The sequence below is a fragment of the Cupressus sempervirens genome, chromosome 11, assembly GCF_028749045.1.
Source record: "Cupressus sempervirens isolate cs-2001-9-10 chromosome 11, ASM2874904v1, whole genome shotgun sequence".
Classification (NCBI taxonomy): Eukaryota; Viridiplantae; Streptophyta; class Pinopsida; order Cupressales; family Cupressaceae; genus Cupressus; species Cupressus sempervirens.
Genome location: NC_143128.1, coordinates 153,239,192 through 153,261,768, shown reverse-complemented (window position 1 = coordinate 153,261,768; position 22,577 = coordinate 153,239,192). Strand labels below are relative to the sequence as shown.

Here is a 22,577-nt window from a genome sequence, read left to right as displayed (position 1 = left end):
CAGTCACCAAAATCTAATAGTGGATGCTTCTAGCTCTTATAGAAAAGAATTGGTTACTTAGTCTTCTCAAGGGAAACCAAAACAGAAAGCCAAACCAAAGAAAGATACACCAAAAATTGATTCCAAACCTCTAGCTAACCCTTCTAAGGGTAAATCTTCTTTGAAGTCTATTGAGTCTACCTCTAAGACTAAGAAGAAATGAGTTGAAACTTGCAATTTTTGTGGAAAGGATGGACATCTCATTTCTAGGTGTTGGAAATGTTTGTAGGCTTTAGAGGAAGTCATGTAGGAGCATCATATTTCAACTCCTAAGTCTTCATCCCCCCTTGCAAGGAAAGGTCATGCTCTTACTACATGAGCTATGACTTTTGGGCCTCCCTGGACTCTTGATTCTAGTTCCTCTCACCATATGACAAACACTTTGCAGTTGGTCACCTCACTTGCTCCTTGTGCTACTTTATAAATTGCTATTGGGAACTCATTACATCTTTCAGTCATAGGTTCTAGTTTTGTTGTATTAGTTGGGGGTCCTCTTCAAGATTTTCTTTTTGTCCTTGACATCTCAATGAACCTACTGTCTATCTATCAGATTTTCCACTCTAGCTCTGGTAAGATAGTTGAGTTCTCACCATATGATGTGGTTGTTTGGGACTTACATGATTCTAAGTTGATTGTGGCTACTGGGAGTGTTGACTCTACATTTCACCTCTATAGATTTGATGGATTTGAGTCTTCTATGACACAAGTTCCTATCTTGTAGCACATGTAGATTCAGTAAGCCCAATAATCTCCTACTTGGGGACTGATTAGGATCCACTTTAAACAACAATCTCCCACTCAAAGACTGATCATGTAGCTATGTTGCTACTCCATGAGACTCCCACTAGATCAATCCACCTTGGACTTTTTTGTTTTTTTATTCATGTTTAGTCTAGAAGACCAACCGAAGTTGAAGAGGAGTTCAACTTCTCCCTTGTTACTATCTTTGTAAACATATCTGATGGATTGTCATCTATATGTATCTTGTCTAGCTTTAACTTTCCATCCTCCAAAATAGACTGAATGAAATGGTACGACAACTGTATGTGTTTGGTCTTTGAATGTAGAACTAATTTCATTGCAAGATGAATGGCACTCTAACTATCTATAAACAAATAATTATCCTTCTGAGGATATCCCAATTCTTCCAAGAAGAACTAAAGCCATATCATCTCCTTGGTTGCCTCTATAGCAACAACATACTTTGCCTCTATAGTGGATAAAGCATTAACCTTCTATAACCTAGAAACCTAGCTCACAGTTGCCCCACCAACAGTAAAGACATAACCTATAGTACTCTATCTGGTATCAATATCTCCTGCCAAATTTGAGTCAACATAGCCTTGTAAATCAGTAGTAGAACCCCCAAAGTGTAAACAATTATTGGATGTTCATCTCAAATATCTAAGAATCCATTTGACTACATGCTAGTGCTCAATTCTTGGATAGCTCATATGCTAGCTAACAACTCTCACTGCATGTGCAATATCTAGCCTTGTACATACCATAGCATATATCAAGCTTCCTACAGCTGAAGCATAGGGTACCTTGGACATCTTTTCCTCCTCTTCTTGTATCTTGGGACACATCTCCTTAGTCAACTTCAAATGACCAGGTAAAGGTTTCCTGATAGCTATAGCATTCTCCATCAAGAAACATTGCAACACCTTCTCAACATAATCAGCTTGAGATAGCTTATTCTTCCTATCTCTACAAATCTTCATACCAAAGATTTTTTTCATTGCTTGCAAATCCTTCATAGCAAATGCATGTGCTAACTGGCATTTCAACCCCTTAATTTGATCCATGTTAGACCTAGCTACAAGCATATCATCAACATATAAACATATAATAATATAGTTGTCATCATCCAACCTCTTGAAATAAACGCAATGATCTAAGTGACACCTATTGTATCCATGCTCATGCATAAAACTATCAAAATTCAGATACCATTGTCGAGGTGCTTGCTTCAAGCCATATAAATTTTTCTTTCAATTTGCACACTAAGTTCTCCTTACCTTTGACCTCAAATCCCTATGGCTAAGCCATATATATCTCTTCCTCCAAATCACCATGAAGGAAGGTTGTTTTAACATCAAGCTGCTCCAAATGCAAATCTTCAGTAGCTACAAGACTTAAAATAGTACGGATAGAAGTCATTATAACAATTGGAGAAAATATCTCATCAAAATTGATTCTTTTTTTATTGTGCAAATCCTTTTACAACTAACTTGGCTTTAAATATTTTCTTACCTCCTTCCTCTTCTTTCAACTTGTAAACCCACTTATTATGTAAAGTCTTTTTACCTACAGACAATATGAATAAATCTCATGTCTTATTGTTCATAAAAGAGTCCATTTCATCTTTCATTGTAGACTCCCACTGAATCTTAGTATCCACCTACACAACTTCATCATAACATTCAAATTCACCATCATCTATTAATAAAATAGAACATAAAGAGGGAAAAAATCTTTCTGGAGGTCTAATTTGCCTTGTTGACTATCTAATATTCACTGGTGTGTGTGGTATTTGTTGTTGTTGTTGTTGCATATCATGGCGAATGGCTGGAACATCATCTTTTGGAGTATCATCTAGCACTACATAATCATCTTCTTTCTTCTCATGTTGCTGCAACAGATCTTTGTACAACACTTTCTCATTGAATATGACATCCTTGCTTCTTACAATTTTATTATTTTCAAAATCTCAAATCCTATAACCAAATTCCTTAATGTCATATCCAACAAATACACATTTCTTTGACTTAGCTTCTAGCTTGGTTCTATTTTCAAAATTTATGTGAGCAAAAGCTTCACAACCGAAGGTTTTGAGAAAAGAATAACTCACCTTATTACTAGTCCATGCTTCCTCTAGAATACCACAACCCAAAGGAGTAGAGGAACCTCTATTATTCAAATATACAAGAGTATTGACAACCTCTGCCCACATTTATAAGGGCAATCCAACATGAAACCTCATGCTCCTTGCACACTCCATTATAGTCATGTTCATGCATTCAACCACTCCATTTTCTTGTAGAGTCCTTGGAACAATTTTCTATCTACGAATACCATTAGTGGAGCAATAATCTTCAAATTCATGACTACAATACTCACCACCATTATCAGATCTGAGACATTTTAATTTCTTACCAGTCTCATTTACAACCAAGCATTTCCATTTCTTGAAAGTTTGAAATACATCAGATTTTTATCTAAGGAAATAAATCTGTACCTTTCTAGTTGCATCATCAATAAATGTAACATAATAATGAGAGCCACCAAGGGAAGATAGCTAGGCTACTCCCCATACATCTGTATGCACAATCTCTAATTTCTCCTTTTTGTTTTCCTTCCCAGTCTTCACAAAACTCACTCTTTTGTTTTCCATACACACAAAATTCATAGAAATCCATATTAATACATTTTAGACCTGGTAAAACTTTCTTTTAATGAAGTACTTTCATACCTTTCTCACTCATGTGCCCAAGTCTGTTTTGCCACAATGCTATATCAAAATGTATAGCAACTATTTGTTCTCCCTGCTCAATAGGAGCAATTATTCCTAAACATTCATTTTTCTTTGAAACAATTAAAGTAGAAGGAACAATATGACCTATACAAAGATATAATATACCTACTTTCCAACCTTTTGCTACTACAAGGGAACCTTTTGAAACCTTCCAATTTTTATCATTAAAAGTGACTACACAACCCTCATCACCAAGTTGCCCTACTAAAATTAAATTCCTACTTAGTCTTTGAACACGTCTTACGTCATGTAGTAGTCAATGATTCCCATTGTGCAACTTAATCTTAACTTTTCCCTATCCAAAAATCTAATAGGGTTCATTATTAAACAAGCCCAAAATCCCCTTGGACATAATCAATGAAATATCCTCTATGTAGTGTAGTATGAAATGAAGCACCAAAATCTAAAACCCATGAATTATCAACACTTTCTAAAGATGGAAGCAAAGCATCCTCTTCAGATTTGTTACTTACCACATTTTCCTCCTTGTCTCTATTTGGTTTATCGCCTTCATTTTTCTTTTGATTTCAACAATCTTTCTTTTTATGCCCTAGTTTCCCAGAATACTAGTAGTTGTTTGGTCCTCTCAATTGAGACCTCCTCCCCTTTGACTTTTCTCTTTATTTCCCATGATTTCCAAAATTTTTTCCTCTTTCAGTTGTTCTACCTCAACTTTGTGTGTTCAAAGAACTTCCTAATGTAGATCCACCTAAGATTTTCTTATGAGTTTCCTCACTCAAAGTAACACTGATCACATCATCATATTTTAGGGTACTAGATCAAGGAATTGAATTATTCACAGTCATTACCAAGTCATTCCAACTTTCAAGCAAAGAACACAAAATCAAGAGAGCCCTAATTTCTTCATCAAAATTGATACCCACAAAAGATAACTAACTAGTAATAGTATTAAACTCATTTAAATGATCTCTAATAGATCCACCTTCTTCCATTTTCATATTAAATAAATGCTTCATGAGAAATACCTTGTTTTAAGCAGAGGGCTTTTGATATAATGTTGCTAGGGTTTTCATCAACTCTTCTATTGTCTTCATTTTTATAATATTAAATGCCAACAATGGTACCAAGCATAATCTAATGCTTCCAAGTGCTTTTATATTTAAAAGATCTCATTCGTCATTTGACATAGATCCCTAATTCTTGGCTTTGCCTTCAAATGGCTTCCATAAATCCTTCTGATAAAGATAGTCTTCCATTTTCATCTTCCATAACCAAAAGTTCTACCTATTAAACCTATCAACCCTTAGCTTACCCCCGTCTTCCATTGCTCCCACACAACCGTGAGACTCCCACTCAACTATGAGACTTTCCTAAAAAGGATAACTGGAAAAAAACCTCTCTCTGATACCACTTGTTAGGATTAAACCACATACAAAAATAGCAATTACATGCAAATATAACCAATATCAGAAAATAATAGATCACACAGAAAAGAATACAAGACACCAAGATTTAATGTGGTTCAACCAAACCCTGGCATACATCCACCAAATAGCAAGTCTAATATTTTTATCATCCAGTAATTATAACCTGATTGCAATCAGTAATCCCTTAGAGCTTAATACTGCCGCAAGAACTAATTTTCACATCACCTTAATGAAACAATCCCTAACCCTAAGCTCTTTTATACAAGTATTTTTACCACTTTAGGGTTATAATTAATAATTACATGTTGGTCCAAAATCCCAATAAAATAGGGCCCAATAATTTTTTTTGGGGCGATGCCTCGAGCCCCAAAGAATTTATGAAGTATGTATAGTGCTTTTTTTATTATTCACCACAATCTAACAATGGATGCTTCTTGCTATTCTAGCCAAGAATTGGTTGCTCAGTCTTCTTAAGGGAAACCAAAATAGAAATTCAAACCAAAGATAAACACACCAAAAACTGATTCCAAATCTCCAGCTAACCCGTCCAAGGGTAAATCTTCTTTGAAGTCTACTAAGTCTACCTCTAAGACTAAGAAGAAATCAGTTGAGACCTACAGTTTTTGTAGAAAGGATGGAGATCCTATTTCTAGGTGTTGGAAACATTTAGAGGCTTTAGAGGAAGCCATGCAAGAGCATTACATTTCAGCTCCTAAGCCTTCATCCCCCCTTGCAAGGAAAGGCCACGCTCTTAGTACATGAGCTATGACTTCTAGGCCTCCCTAGATTCTTGATTTTGGTGCCTCTCACCACATGGAAAACACTCAACATTTGATCATCTCACTTGCTCCTTGTGCTCCTTCACAGATTTCTATTGGGAACTCATTACATTTTTCAGTCATGGGTTATGGTTATGTTGTATTAGCTAGGGGTTCTCTTCTTGATGTTCCTTTTGTTCCTGACATCTCAACGAACCTATTATCTATCTATCAGATTTGCCACTCTGGCTCTGGTAAGATAGTTGAGTTCTCACCACATGATATGGTTGTTTAGGACTTACATGATTTTGAGTTGATTGTGGCTACTAGGAATGTTGACTCTACATCTCATCTCTTCAAATTGGATAGATTTGAGTCTTTTGATGACACAAGTTCCTATCTTTTAGCACACACAGATTCAGTAAGTAGACTTTGGCATGAGCATTTGGGCCATGTCAATTACAAATATCTTCAATAGATGAGCACATAGGCACTTATTCTTGGGCTTCCCTAGATTTCCTATACATATGGTGTTTGCCAGAGTTGTGTTCTTGGCAAACAACATAAGGATCCTTTTCCACATGGACGAGCTACTCATGTTTTGACACCATTGGAGTTTATTCATAATGATATCATGTCATTTCCCACTCCTTTTTCTGGTGCTAGATATGTGCTTACTTTCATTGATGACTTCTCCAGATGCACATGGGTGTACTCTTTGAAGTACAAGTCCAATGTCTTTGATTCATTTCAAGTCTTCAAGACATTTTTAGAGAAGTAGATTGGTCTTTCTATTTGATGAATACACACAAATAATGGGGTTGGAATATGTGAACCAAGCTTTCAGGAATTTTTTATCTAAACATGGTCTTCAGCATCAATTTTCAGTCCCTTACACCCCTCAATAGAATGGTGTGGTAGAGAGAAAGAATAGAACACTTCGAGAGATGGCTAATTGTATGATTCAATCCAAGTCCATGGATTTATCCTTTTTGGGCAGAGACAATTAATTGTGCCAACTATATTTAGAATCAGATGCCTCAAAAGGAAGTTCAACATATGTCTCTTGAGGAGGCTTGGTCTCATGCCAAGCTTGATGTATCTTTATTCTGAGCTTTTGATGGTGAAGCATGGGAATTTGTACCAGATGCTCAGAGGAGAGCAATGGAGTAGAAAAGCTAACACCTCATTTTTTTTGGCTACTGCAAGGATGTTAAGCTTACTGGTTGTTTGATCCTACTTTTAGACAGGTCCTATTTCGACGAGATGTCTAGTTTGATGAGTGCCTTCCTGCAATAGATACCCTATCTCTAGAGTCTACTTCACTTACCACTACTCCCTCATTCTTTCTAGTCTCTTTTCTAGATGATGACAATGATGATCTACTGGAATCTTTGTTTACTAGCAGAAGTATGCTCTTGACATGCTTTGATGCTTTGACATGCTTGATTGTAAGCCTACTCCCACACCTTTTCAATTTGGTGTTACTTTGTCTACCTCTTGCACTTCACCTTTAGTCAATCCCACATTGTATCAGTAGTTGGTTGGCAGCTTGTTGTACCTGACACACACACGTCCTAATCTCTCCTTTGTAATTGGTCTTGTCTCTCGATTTTAACATGAGCCTCATGAGAGTCATTGGCAAGCTACCAAGCTATTTTTAGATACATTCAGGGTGCACTTATGTATGGCATTCATTACACATTAGGGACTCCTCACATTTTTGGCTACACTAGCTCAGATTGGGCCAGTGATGTTGCTGATCAAAAGTCTACTTCTGGCTTTGTCTTTTGTCTTGCCTCTAGTCCTATCACATGGTCTTGCAAGAAGTAGCATGCTTATGCACTTTCACCTATAGTGTTTGACTATAGAGTAGCAGTGCTTTCTAGTTAGGAGATTTTATGGCTTCAGTAGTTGATGATTGAGTTTGGTTCTCCTCCTGATTGTCCCACTATTCTGTGGTGCGATAATGAGAGTTTTATTCATATTTCCTGCAACCTGGTGGAGCATCAACACACTAAACACATTGAGCTTCATATGCATTTCATCCATTAGCTAATCCAGGATGGTGTTCTCTCTTTTGAGTACATTCCCACTGATGCGTAGGTTGCTAACATCTTCACCAAACCTTTTGCATTTCCACAATATCTTCAGTTGCAGTCTATGCTTGCGGTTATAGACGTTGTCCTTGGGGGGTCTTATTGAGGCCTTCCTTCATTCATGTTTTCTCTATCTCTTTTTCGAGAGAGGTTTTTTTCATTGGGTTTTCTCCTTTGTCTCTGGTTTATAGAGATTTCCTTGTTTTGGGTACCTGATCAAGCCTTGTTGCTAGGATCCATTTTCTTGCTAGATTAGCTTACTTCTTGAGCTTCTCTTAAGGGGGGTGTTAGAGTAATTATTATTTTATGCTTATTAATTAGATGATCTTGATTTAATTAATTAAGTTGTTTATTACTCTAGTTACTTAAGCTATCTCTTAGGTGCATATAATTAACATTTTATATTAATTATATTGTGCAACCTAGTTTTATTTCCCTTTAGGTTGTCATTCACCTTTAAGGTTGAACTCCTATGTTTTCCTTTTCATTATCTTGGAATACATTTCGCTCTCACTCTGTTGAGATTTTCCAAGCTTTTCTTTTTCCTTCCCTAATTTCTCTTTAGTACAGGTCATTTGCATGCAGGTGTTCTTGGCGATCAATGAAGTTGGTTTTCACAACTTCTACAGTTGTTGTCCTTTCTATATCCCCTTGTTTGTTATCTATCCACTTCTTATTTTTGTCCTTTACTTTGTTTGAACTTTCACCAACTAAATTTTTAGAATTCTCATTGTTAGCCACCAATGCCTTAGACTTTGAAGACTTGAGAATCCCCAATGTTATCAACTTAGCTTGTTCATCTTCTAACAATTGAGCATAGTCATCAAAAGTGGTTTTCTTATGGGAATCCCATAAGGTAGTCTTTATGGTGTTGAAAGAAGAGACAAATGTGGATTATTCAAATGGTAGCTTATTGTGAATTAGATAAATCAACATGTCATCCTTAATGGGACTATCACAATCAGTAAGTTTTGTTCTCAACTCATTCACCTTAATGATAAAATCCTGGATAGAATCAAAGCTCTTAGGATCTAGGGAGATAAGTTCATCTTCAATCTTGTAGACATCCTCCTCAGTCACTTTCCCATATAGGTTTTTAAGAGCATTACAAATTTCCTTGCATGTATTATATTTTATGATCTAATAGAGGATTTTGTCATCAACCCCTAACCTAAGAATACTTAGGGCTTTCCTATCTGTTATCTCCCAAGCATTGATATCACTTTGAGATACTTGATCACCTATTGGTTTAGGAAAATAACCATCTACATATTGAGAAACTTCTACATTCATCAATTCACACCATTTTTTAACTGACCATGTGGCATAGTTATGTGGTGTTAATTTTGGAATCTTAAGATTTACCAAAATGCAAGGAAAGAAAGATAACAACAAGAAAAGAGGAACACAACACCAAGAGATGCCCCCCCTTTCACTCAATCAACACCCCCCCACCCCCAAATTAAATGATTTTGGCACTTTATACTTAGTGCGTTTACAATAGGCCACTTGTCAAAATGGACAAAAGTGGACTTCTAATTTTGCTATTTACAACTTCCTTTTGGAGTTCAAATCTGGTACTAAACACAGTAGCTCAAATGTACAACAATTTTGAAGTTTGATCAAAGCATTACAATGCAAAAAAGGACCTATTTCTGAAAGTGGTATTTATGTCCATACAAGCCTATAATTTGATTGCAAATTTAGAAAGTAGATGAAAAATTATTCACTTTAAAAAAAAAGGAACTTGCAAATGTGTCCAAATAAGCCCATATGGAGCATTTGAAGTTGCAAAATGTAGGATTGCACAAGTACAGTTGCTAAAAACTAAATTTTCTAACAAATCCATGCACCAAAGCTAGAAAATAATAGCACCACTAAAAAATTCAAGAAATTCTAACCAAAATCAAAAAATTGCACTTGATTTGGAGTCTGAATGACTAAGATATGGCCTCTTGAAGTTGGACTGTCAAATCAAAACTACATATGGTGAGGGGTTTGCTCAGTAAAACATGAGATTAAATTTGATGTCCAAATGGTCGTCATAGTAGTGCAATTTGACCTGCTAGTGACAGTCAAATGACCATCAAATTTAAGATAGTGTACAAATGACATTAGTGAAAAAAGGGCCCCTAGATGATGTGGCAGTTCATACAATGACATGTCTGGTGACTAAGTGTACAGAGGTGCTGACGTATACTATCAACTAGGTGTATGAATGTGTTGATGTGGACTGTTGACTATGCACTTGATGTGGCAAGATTGTAGGCATGGTAGATGTAATGGCAGCTGATGTGGATAGGGTTGGAGGTGGTCACCGGAGGTCGGTGGATGACAAGAGCAGGTTTACGATGACTAAAGGTTGTCGCTAGCATGGTGGAAGCCAATGTCAAAGGAGGGAATTTGATGAGTGTGGTGTGTGGGACTTTAGTCCCACATGTAGGCTGCTATGTTTGCTAAGGAGTTTAAAAGCCTAAATTCACAGACTGTTTATCAGCTTGAAGAGCCACTAGAGGTTTTGAAGCCACTTGCTGGGTGTTGTTAGATCCACTAGAATATGTGTGCCAACTGGTTGGTTGAATTTGTTGGATTCTGTAGCTTTTCGGTATGGTGGATGTAACCATCGATTTGTTGCAAATGCCAATGCGGGAGCCAGGATTTGATCACTCAATTTCCTACAATAGAATGCTTCTCTACAAGCCTAATAGGCCAAAACTTTTTGGAAACAAAAAATAATTGAAAATCTAAAAATAATAATTGCAGAGACTGAAATAACAAAATATGTAGATCTGAAAATTAAATTTAGAGACCTAAAATGATCATACCAATTCTACAAATTGGGCCTTTGAGTGCTTGTTTGCAAAAAAAAATTGCCTCAATTTTGACTATAGCCTAGGATAGGCAAATTTATAGTCAAAATTCATCAAATCAATGCTTCAGACTCAATGGTGAGGTCTTCTTTGGCTCTAGATGCTTCCAATAGCTGCAAATTCTCTAGATTTGAATGGCGGTCCTTTGAGAGGTGAAGCAAAAAATGGTCTCCAATGGCTATGACATGAGGCTCTTGTGGCTCTGATACCATGTAAGAATTTTCTTTAGGGAAAAATGATGCCAAGATCAAGAAGCTCATAAAAAAAACATAATATGGACCAAATGATGTATGACCATAATAACAATATGAGAATGAATGTGTACAAGTACACTAGAAGTGCCTATATATAAAGGCCTCTAGAATGACTAGGAGTTAGCAAAATGATAAGCCTCACAACTAAGCATGTCTCCACCAAGAGTGGATTATCCTCCATTGAGCACAAAAGTTAGTGTGATGATAAGAGGATAAGCTTACATAGGTATATCACATAAAAAGATGTTGTATACACCATGTGCTAAAATAGAGTTGCCAACTCTTGTGTTGTCAACAAGACAACTCATATGAGTACGCATACTCCTAGGTATCTAACTAATAAATAATAAAACAGTGCATTTAACCTAAGTAAACTTAAGTAAAGTGTAAATAGTAATTAATTATTTACACTAACAACAATAGGCCTAATAGAGTCACAATGCATGCTTGTTTCTTTGGTGATACATCATAGTAATTGTGCATGATATTGAATTTAACTTTTTTGGAGGGCTTGGTTTTCAACTTGGTAGGATGACCATTTCTTTTCTCATCATAGGGCTTCTTGGAAGACTCAGTTTTGGGGCAATTATCTAAGGAAACATGTGGGTATTGATATATTTTTTGTTATTATGTGGATGCAAAACGTTGGTAGGCTTTAAAAAATTAATTAAATCTTATAGTGCATTATATCTAACATGAAAATCACTAATAAATTTATTTTTATTTGCAAAATCTAAAACTAAATTAGTGAATGACTTTTATTGAAGTTAATCAACTTTAGTTAAATTTGCAATCTCGAGATTATGGCTAAAGAAGAAAATTGGAGTATATGTAATAGAGAAGATCAATAATTTTGAGAAGACAACAAAGTAGTCAATAATGTTTCAATAATTATTTTAATATTTTCTATGTTAATGTTTAGTAGTGTAGCAGCATGAAGCTACACTCTAGACAAGGCAAGCCCTCCTCTATAATGATCAAGGTGCTGACCTTGCCTAAATTGGAGTTGTCACTATGTAGTCCAAGGTGAAAATAATTGATCTTAGGACATGTACATGGGAAAAACCAAAAGCCTTAATCTAATTATACCACCCCTTTTGACTATAATAATGCTAAATATTGTTAACTAGTATTAGTTATTATGGCTAAATTTGATAGTGTTGACCCTAGGTACTAATGATTAAATGAATTGTACTCTTAAGACAAAAGAAATAAATCATGTGAATGACATTGGTGAGAAGCAAAACATGACTAACCACTACTATAAAATATAGCTATTTTAACTTGATGTACAACCTACAATTTTTTTTTGTCTTTTTGGACATCTAAACAAAAGGTACATATATGTAGTCTTTGATACGTTATTTTTGGTCTTTTTAGACACCTAAACAAACATCATACCTATGTGACCTTTGATGATGTAGAGAAACCTTAATTATACACGAATCATGCCAAATAAAGTATTGAAAAATAAAATGTATGTGATTTACAATTACCCTCTAAATTTCTAAGATTCAAAATTACCCTCTAAATCTCTAAAAAAATCAAGATTAAAAAACTTTAACTACTAATCTTCTCCTTCTATTACATATATCATGACAATGACTCTACATGTAACCAAGTTAAAAAATGTAGAAGTTTTTAGAGTTGTTGAATACATATATTTTTATTTTAAGAAAAAAGATTATCTTATATAACACTTTCAAAATAAATAAATAATATTTTTAAATAAAAGCTTACATTCTAAATTTAAAAAATTTAAAAAATTGATGGTGGTTCAACTTTTTTCCCTAAATAAATAAATAAAGCAATATAACAAATAAAATCAATTGTTTAGTTAAAGCAAAAAATTATGTATACAAATCTATCCAATCCTTCAACTTATTGGCACTCTGCAAGATAAAAATATTTCAAACAAGAGCTCTTGGAGAGCTTAAGTCACTACCTTGTGCATTGTGCAAGGGTGAGAGATATGAGATTCAATCTCTTGATTTAATTTTCTTTTATATTTCTTGTTTTATCTTTATTCTCTTCAATTTAATTGAAGATTTCTTAAAGTAGAAGAATTGATTATGCATTTTACACTTGGTTTTAAATTGTATGATTTCAATTTATAATTGAATTGATTTATTGTTAAATCTAATTTACATTATTAAACACCATATTTTATATGCTTGAAGAGTTTGACTATAAAAATATCCACTCACAATTCTTAGACTCTAAAAATTAGTAATGAAAGACTTAAAATGAAAGATTACTTGCATTTTAACTTAAAATGTTCTTTCTGTTTTATTCAAGAAACATAACTAGGAAGAAATAAATTAGAAAATTAAACTACAACATAAGCACATATAAGTGCTCTTGTACTTCCAATTCAAACTTCATTTTTAAACTAAATTTATTAATTTCAATTTAAAATTTAAATATAATGTTTTAAAAAAAAATTGGTATTTTTTTATTTCAACTAAATTGAGATTTTACAAATAAAAGAAAATGTACAAATAAAAGAATAAATATTTCATAATATCTACAATATGGAGTTTTCCTGTTTTAATAAATATATTTTTAAAATCAATTTATAAAAGCAAATTTGTATTTTAAGATTGGCTAAAACCTTTTTTTCAATCAAAAAATATCTTAAGTATGAATTAATTGCATTACAGATGTCATATAGCTGACGCTCAGCGTGTAGGCAAGAAGTAAAAAGATAAATCGTTGTCAATGCAATGTAGTTTCAAAATCATCTACCATTTCCATGCTTAGAATTTATTTCAAATGGTTGTGCCCATACACAAGTAGTGACAAATAAGTAGCCCTAGCCCTACTTTGCAACATCTTTCCAGCTTGTTTTCTTTCCATCAGATGAAATTGCCTATGGGCCCTCTTAGCTTGTTTTCTTGGCTGGTAGACTAGAAGAGTTGCTCTTGAGTTTCTTCAGCAAGGCCATGGCCCCCTTTTGTTTCATTTCCTCTCTTATCTCTTCAAACAAAGCAAGATTCCCCAAAGCTTTTACTACACTCTTGCACAAGACTGCACTTAATAGAGTAACAAGATTTCCCACAACTCTTGGATGAGCACCAATTGCTGCAATATTTTGTGGACTTATGGATAGATTATACAGAGCACCTGCTACATTTTGATGCACTGAAGTTGAGACAAACTCAAGCATCTCGATCAATCTTTCAATTAAACAATCTGACAATGCCATCATCTTTCTGCTTCAATGGTACTGTTGTTGCTTCAATGGCGGTGTTGTTGCTTCAACTACCACATTTACTAAACTTTTTACCCACCACTGTCTTCTCCTTTCATAAATGAACATTAATTGTGAACAGTTGTTTATCCTTATATTAATTCTAAAAAATCACAAAAACCCCAACAAAAATAGACGTAGCCAATAGAAAATTTGGAATTAATAGATTATTTTACTCATAACACACAAACTTTGGAATATCATCCATGCCATAAGAGAAAAAATAAATAGAAGGGGACAAAAGAAAACGATAGTTCCCTGCCTTTGTAAAAGGTAGGGACTAATAAAGCTACAAACACCAAACACACCTTTTTTAAAGCACATAAAAAGCTGGTATTATTTTCTTCTTTTTGATAAAAGCAAATTAAAGCACATATAAAAATGGTTGTATTTTCTTCATTTGGATTCATTTTTTTAAAACACGTATAAAAATAGCTATATTTGATTCCCTAGTCACATGTTTACAAAATTTAAAAGTCCTTCGTAGTATACAGAAGCATCTACCCAGCCAACTGGATTCATTATTTCAATGATTTAGTAAATAATTTTAAAATTGTTTTGCAATGACTATTTTTTTATTTAATTAAAATTTTATAAATTGAGGAATTCTGTGGGCTAATGTGATTCATCATTTTTTGCTGACATGAGCATCTCAAAGAACAATATTTGTTATTAATTTTTTATTTTGTTTTGTTGTTGTAGAAAGTAAATATATTGATAGTTTTGTTGGGCAGTACATGGAGAACATAAATGAGAGATATTTATTTATTTTAATTAGAAAAAGTAAACACAACGACAATATTTAGGGATATGGTGAATAGTTTTAGACAAGTAGTAGGGTCTAGAATTTAGAATTTGAAAGATTTTTCTTTAAAAAATTTACATATATTACACACACACACACATGTATATGTATTTATGTATATATGTACATACATACACAGATGCACACATGAACGATATTTATTTTTTAATTAGAAAAAGTAAAAGCAGCAGCAATATTTAGGGATATGGTGAATATTTTTAGAGAAATTATAGAGTCTAGAATTTAGAATTCAAAAGATTTTTCTTTAAAAAATTTACATATATTTTATACACACACACACACACACACACACATATGCATATGCATATATACATACATACACACATATATGCATATATACATATATATATGTATGTATGTATGTATGTATGTATGTGTGTGTGTATATATATATATATATATATAATAGAGATATGAACAATTTTTTTGGGAGTTTGGGTATGTGAATGTATATATATATTTTTAAAAAGAAATATGGAAAATTGTAAAAAATATTAGATTGTATGGTACTTCATCATTCATCAATATCAAATGTCAAAGATAACTATTAAATGTTTGTTTTGCACACTAGCACACCTAGTGTATCTGCCCAAGGTGTGCTAGTACACTCTCTTTTTGCATTATAGCACAACATGTGCAATTGCCCACATGTGCACAACTGTGCACATTGTGGAGGTGTAGTTTCATTTAGGATGGGTTTAATCTTGGTGTAGAAGTGTGCACCTCCAAGAGTGTTGTTTTCATCTTGTAAAGATTGGAAGCTTAGGACTTGCGGAGGTGCAGACGTTCACAATTGCAAAGCTCTCAAGGGTGTGGAGGTGTGCTTGAGCGTTTGAGGCCAAGGACAATGAGGAGAAGGGGACCCAAGGAGGGGCTATATAGGCTCGAGGATGTGCCCTTATGCACATCTTCGAGGGTATGCATATGCACATCCTCAGAAAGAGGTGTAAAGCGCATCTGTGCACTTAGCGCACATGCACATGTGCACAAGTGCACTTTATGCACTAACAAGCTAAAAACTTTGATTTTTTCGCCTCGTTCAACTGCTTGACTCTACCTGATTAGAGATTGGGGTTTGACCTTGACCTAGAGGAGGGTCTTAACTAATTGAGGCACCTGACTGGGTGCCTAGAAGGAGTTTTGAAACTAAGGGGTCCCCATGTTGTGACTCAAAATGGGGCGTGCGTTGTGGGACCACAACACCATCTAAATTGGGGAGATATATTATGGATACAAAGAGATGGAAACATTAAGAAAAAAATAGAGATATCGATAGAGGGAGCTATGGTTGGAGAAATACAAAGTTGTAAAGATTTAAAGGTATATGAAAGGGGAATTTTTTGAGAGAAATTGATGGATAAAGAGAGGTAGACTTTTTGACATATTGAGGGGGAGGTCAAAGATATAGATAGATATGAATGTAGGATTAGAGAATGAGAGAAAAATTGGTAGATAAATAGAGAGAGGTCGATGGGTAAATATATAAATAAATCTAGGGAGATAGAGAGCTGGTGAGATAGATTGGTAAATAGATAAAGGAGATATAGAGAAAGAATAAAAATGTGACAAATACTTGATCTTCGATTACTATACGACATACCCATTGCACACTACAATACGATGGCTAGTATATCAAATCAACTAAACTTCTATATTTAATCAATTTTTAACAAAGAAAAAGAAAGAAATCTCTTAAACACTAAGAAAGAAATCTCTTAAATATATAAGCCAGGTGTGAATAAGCACCGCGGTGCGGCGGCTTGATGCGCAGAGTTCATTCGATTTAAAGATGTAGGTTTTTAATATAGATAAGGGAAAAATGGCCCTTGAGAAAATCGGCATTTTCCAGTTAACTTGCCGGCTGAAATCTCGCCTTGGTATACTGTTTCAGGTGATGGAATTTCGTGAACACAACTTATCGATTTACCAGACTGCAATGGAGCCACGGTGAACAAAAAGGATCGCAGCAGTGCTCTACAGGTGACCTCGTTGTCAGAATACTCTTCCTAAATTTTTTGATAACCTAGCTTTACGATTAAGGGGTTAATCTTGAATCTTCAAAGTGTAACATTATTCTAAACAAATCCTGCGCGGTTTTGCCTATACTTTGTTGGATTTGCGTTTTCCTGCTGCATTGAATTCGGCTAATTCGATCGGGCATCTTATTATCGTCTCTTGTTTTCTTAATAAGATTCTTCACTCTTGAAATCCATTTCCCAGCCAATATCTCGGCTCAGCCCAGCAAATAAAAGTTTACATGTGTTTATTTATATAATGTATCTGAAATAGGTTTTCTAATTTTCTCAAAAATCTAGGTCTTCGGAAATTTTCTTGCATTTCAATTCCTGGCTTCCAGCCTTGGTAACTGTAGTTTACAGGGGAATTGTTAAACAGGGTACCATATTGTTGGCATTGTTGCTGTTGTGGGATATGTTGTATGTGTGATTCAAAACTGAGAGGGATTCCACAGCAGTGGTCCATCTTATTAATAGGCAACAGCCAGGCAAACAAGTTTCCACATCGAGTAGGTTTTAGTTTTAGTTATCCATAATATTGATTCATTCTTATTTATGAAGGGTCAGAATGAAAGCTGTTAAAAACACAAATCAATCCTTGGATAGGAATAATATAGAGGTGATTAGGTGCCAATGGTGCATATAGAGTCAATAACTATTATCTTCTATGAAATGATATTTAAATTTTCAGCTGTGGCTTGACCAGTAAGGTTACCGTTTTCCCAAGCAGATAAGTTTAACATCATAATTTAAAAGAATTTAGAAGAATAGAAATCATATTATCACATTGTTTTAAATGTTTGTAATATTCATTTTAAATATTGTTTATTTATTTAGAGACTAATCTAGAATGCAAATTACAATATTTTTAATATTTTAGAGCTTTTATTAAAAGAGGGGTAAAAGTTTATGCAGTCTGTAAGAAATTACATTTAAAGTGTCTAACAAAAATAGCACAGAGGAACCCGATTCTTATCTATTAATTGATCAAATTTATGAATGGTATCAAGGGACAGTGGTCCTTTTTCTACTATATTCCAACCTACATTTGATCTGAGACTCATTTGACCAAACAATTTGCAACACTTGTGTTCAAAAATAGTTTAATCTAAGAAAGTGCACAACAGAAAAATCTGATTGAAATTCTCTTCTTTTCATGGTTATTTTCTGTCTTTAGAATTTCAAGATATATATTAAACTTAAAATTGACAATAATAACATGTTGACCAAACACTTTAAACTAGTTTTACTATAACAAATATAAATTTTATATGCATAGATTCTAAAATCAATTCTGTTATTTTATTTTGTTTATATTTCAGATCAAACTCTATAATCCATCCTAAAGATACAGAATTTATTCCTAAACTTAATGAAAATAAATTCACACAACTAGTTTTAAAAACTATGCATAGTGACATCATAAACTGTAGAAATCAAAATTCTATAAGATAATGACATCTTAAACTGTATTGTAGAAATATAAATTATACAACTTTATTAAAATATCACTTAAGGTTTCTGAGAAGTCAGCATGTGCATAAATTGAACATACAATAATAAAAATTTAAAAATTGCTTTAGCAGATACAGATTTTTATGCATATAGTTTTAATTTTCTGGGTAATGCTCAAATGTTCTTTTTGGTGCTTGTTAATAATATTGAAAGCTAATGTATTGACTGGCACTTACTGCTAAGTTTTAATGGGCATGACAACAGGGGCATTAATAATATAATGGAAGCATAATATCAATATAGTTAACTCCAGATCAAGAGTTTAGATTTAAAAAATATATTTCAATATCATATCCTTATAAATAGCAGAGATGAATTATTTGTTGATCTAAAGTATGTTAATAAGCTGCTACAGTTAAAAATGAACTGAGGATATTTAGTTTTTCTACCCTAGGTTGACTTCTCTGCAGCTTTATTCATTACTTGTCTTTTAATTTTTGACCTATGCATTAAACATTGATTCTTCAACAATAACTAGTTCAATTGACATTAAATTACTTTACGTCTGGCTGGATGGTTACATTGCTGGGAAAGCAGTTCAAAATTCCAGAAGGGTGAAATACATGGACTCTAAAAAGGATGCCTATCTCTTCACAATAAACTTAAAAATTTATGGGCACTTGCATTCACATTTTTGATGAAGTTCAAAATATGAGAATAATGTCTGCAAGAAACTCAGGATGAGCAAAGTGCATGCTCCCAGCACTGATACAGCACGCCATGGCTTTGAGAAATGTTCCTGTAAGAATTCACCGAATAAAACTCCATACCTACTTCTGTAATACTCATTTACATCCTTGATTGCATTGTCGATAGGATCATATGGGCTCCTCCATATTGATCTGCGGATACCATTCCACAGACTGCTTATCTCTTTGTCACTTCCTAAACTACTGTAGATGACACCATATTTCTTCAGAACTGCAACATCATTAGGAGTGTCGATCAATCTGTCCATCAGATCTGCATAGCAAGTAAACACTCTTGTTTTCCACTTCATGAACGCTTCCAGTGCCACCATATTCCTCAAGAAAACGTCTGTTCTGTAATCCATCTCTATACAGGGGAGGAACAACGTAGAGCTGGCTCTATCAAACCTGATCTCTTCAGATGCCCATGTGAATGGAGAAAATTCCACTCCTCTCCGATGTAATTGTGCTGCTGTAGGGAGATTTATGTCAGCTTTACGTGATTTTTGAGATAAAAACCACCTAAATTTTGATGTCATCTGATGAAGAAACTTAAGAACAGCCCTTCTGGGTACAATTCCGTTATGATCATCTCCGACAGGGATTCTTGCCTGAGTAGGATTTGTCTTCGGTACAATGAAATTATAAAGGCATTCCAGTAGGTGCCTCTCATCATGCAAATCATTGTAGGATTCTCGTGTAAAAGAACGATAAGAATCTCCAACATGCTTGAAAGGGGAGAAGTTTTTACAGGCACTTGAAATAGTCATTTTAAGCCTATTTAAAGCTCGACTTTCTGACCCAGTCTGCCATTCCAATACTTTTTTCAAGATGAAAAGTGGGATTTGGTTCTCCGGCTTAAATATATCAGCCTGAGGGGGGAAGAACAAAGGGCTCTTCCTTTCTGGATGAAAAACAGCTTCCATGTTCTGAGAATAAGGGTTTGATTGTTGAACTCTAGGGCTTTCATATTGGTCATAACAGCCAATAAACTCCAGAACAAATACAGCATGTCGAGCCATCAACCATCCTAATGCTTCATCTCCACACCCAATTTCATCATTATAGCTGTTCCTTATATCCCCTCCAACACTAATCAGATCTTTAACCAGATCCTCAAAAGTCCCTCCCTTTGCTTTTTTCTCAACTTGGATAGTAAGCTTAGATTTATATCTTTCAGACTCAAACAGTTCAAGTTTAAGGTGATGGTAAGGTCCAAGAGAAATTACCTGTGGCACATACGCGTCTGGATTTTCACTACGCATCTGGTATAGTGAAGATGTACATGAGCTGCTATGCCTTGTTCTTCTCCATGCTTTTGTGTGTTCTTGGTTTGTTCCAGCGATTGAGGAAGCCACACTTTAGGAACAGCCATATGTTTTTTTTACGCTAAAACTATGAGGAAATGGGTTGGCATATAAAAACTCATCTCTATGTTCGTAGATATTTGTACCACTTCCTTCTCAGCAGATATTAATCATATGGGATTTTTCTGAGCTCTCTTGATTCCTTAGTCAGATGAGTACTTGATTATTCCCTTGTGCGCGTTCCTATCAAGCACTTCCCAATGACAAAAGAAAATAGAAGAGGGCTAGATTTTTTTAAAAATATTTTTTTATCCTCCAAGTTCTATGTTATTATCATATGAAAGAACACGTTTTATGATATCATGGTTATGGAAGAAGTTGGCTAGATTTTTTAAAAAATTCTATTAGATTTTATACTAAAATACATCATGTTGCAATACATTGATCAATAAGACATTATAAATTTATTTATATTTGGCTAGTTAATTTACAATCTTTAAGTTATGGTTGCGAAAGAAAGTTAAAGATATTTTTATTTGGGGGATTGTTGAGTATTTGAACTTGTTTTAATAATTGTGTAAATATTTGTTGATTTAATATTCAATATTTTATTTTTTCTTGTAATTAAAGAGGAAATTAGTGACATGGAGCTATAGTTACACTTTATATAAGGTGAGTTCTCTATAACCATTGAGGGTGATGGGCCTAGTCCAATTGGGGCCACTAGATAAATTGAGGTGCTCATAATTGAGCTTAAGACCCATCGGTGTGAGTGTGATGCCACCACAACATGCATAACTGAATGCTTAGCACTCTAGGATGAAACACCAAATCTCTAACTCTCTCTTGCATAATGACGCTCATATTCAATACAATATTTATGGATCATGTGATCAAATGAGACAACCTCAAGATTCCTTTTTTCTATGGATTTTCACTCACTTATAATGATGTGATATGCTGGTTATTTGAAAGAGATGTTGTTCAATCAACGGATATCAACTACTTCAAAAACTTCCAACCAAACAAACTGCAAAGGAAAGGGTTTAGAAATTTATTTTAGTTCTAAAATGCAATAGATCATGGATACTAGTATGATCCCCCAAGGCAGATGTGAGATGTTAAAACTACCACGATTCTATTAACACCATCCACTAATGCATAGCAATGTGCACACATTAATCAAAGTAAAGCTTATATGTATCTCATTCAACCATGCAAGACAAAATTGCAATCAACACGCAACTAGTGGTTTGGTCTAAATGAGTTTACCAAATATGCATCCAAAATATCTTTAATTCAACTAAACACTACTTCTAGAACCACCATGAAATGAAAGCTTAATCCTAGTGAGGAAATGTAGAAATCGTGCAATACTCCAAAACTCAAGTAATCCACCATGAAGACCAATAATGAATTAGCAATCATTTTGATAGCATTATGGTAACAATTTCTCCAAGTCTCTCCTTAGTTAATATAATCAAATCTAATGAGTTACAAATGAGAAGGTTGTGATATTACTATCAAAATTTAACTATGTAATTTTTGAGGCGAATGGGGTTGCCAGAAGAGAGCATGCTTGAGATGGAGTAGTATGAGAAGTCCTAATGCTTCACCTCTATGAGCATCACCTAGATCCAATGAGTACCAAGTGTTTCATTCATTATCATGAAATATGGGTCAATGAGTTTGACTCAAACATTATAGAGTTAAATCCTTATAACAATATCACAATTTGACTTGTTGTGGAAAATATCTTCTAGACAAATGAGAAGTTTTTGGCCTTTTATATATGTTTAATTACAATGAAGGGCTGAGATCAATTCAAGATCAAGGGCCAAGACTACACCAACAATGCCCTAATTAGGGTTTTAACTACATGCATTTGATGACGACTAGTTACAATAGGGGAATTATCATGTAGGTCATTAAGAAAATTACATATATTTTACCGATAAATCATTAAATAGGTTAGGTAGAGGCATCAAATACCTTCCACATGTACACTTGGCATAATATGATTAGT

The 22,577-nt window shown here is 34.2% G+C and overlaps 1 protein-coding gene and 1 long non-coding RNA gene across 2 annotated transcripts; one reads left to right on the top strand and one right to left on the bottom strand.

Moving 5' to 3' along the window:
• The first annotated feature begins 16,729 nt into the window (after positions 1–16,729).
• LOC149528663 (uncharacterized) lies at positions 16,730–17,335 on the top strand. The gene is made up of 2 exons (XR_016358831.1): positions 16,730–16,816; positions 16,917–17,335. It is a non-coding gene; the product is annotated as an uncharacterized LOC149528663 (long non-coding RNA).
• A 1,680-nt stretch (positions 17,336–19,015) lies between these two features.
• On the bottom strand, positions 19,016–21,552 carry LOC149528662 (putative UPF0481 protein At3g02645). The gene has a single exon (XM_089810307.1). The coding sequence runs from the start codon at positions 20,507–20,509 to the stop codon at positions 19,166–19,168; it is 1,344 nt and encodes a 447-aa protein (XP_089666433.1). The 5' UTR covers positions 20,510–21,552; the 3' UTR covers positions 19,016–19,165.
• Positions 21,553–22,577: the final 1,025 nt, after the last annotated feature.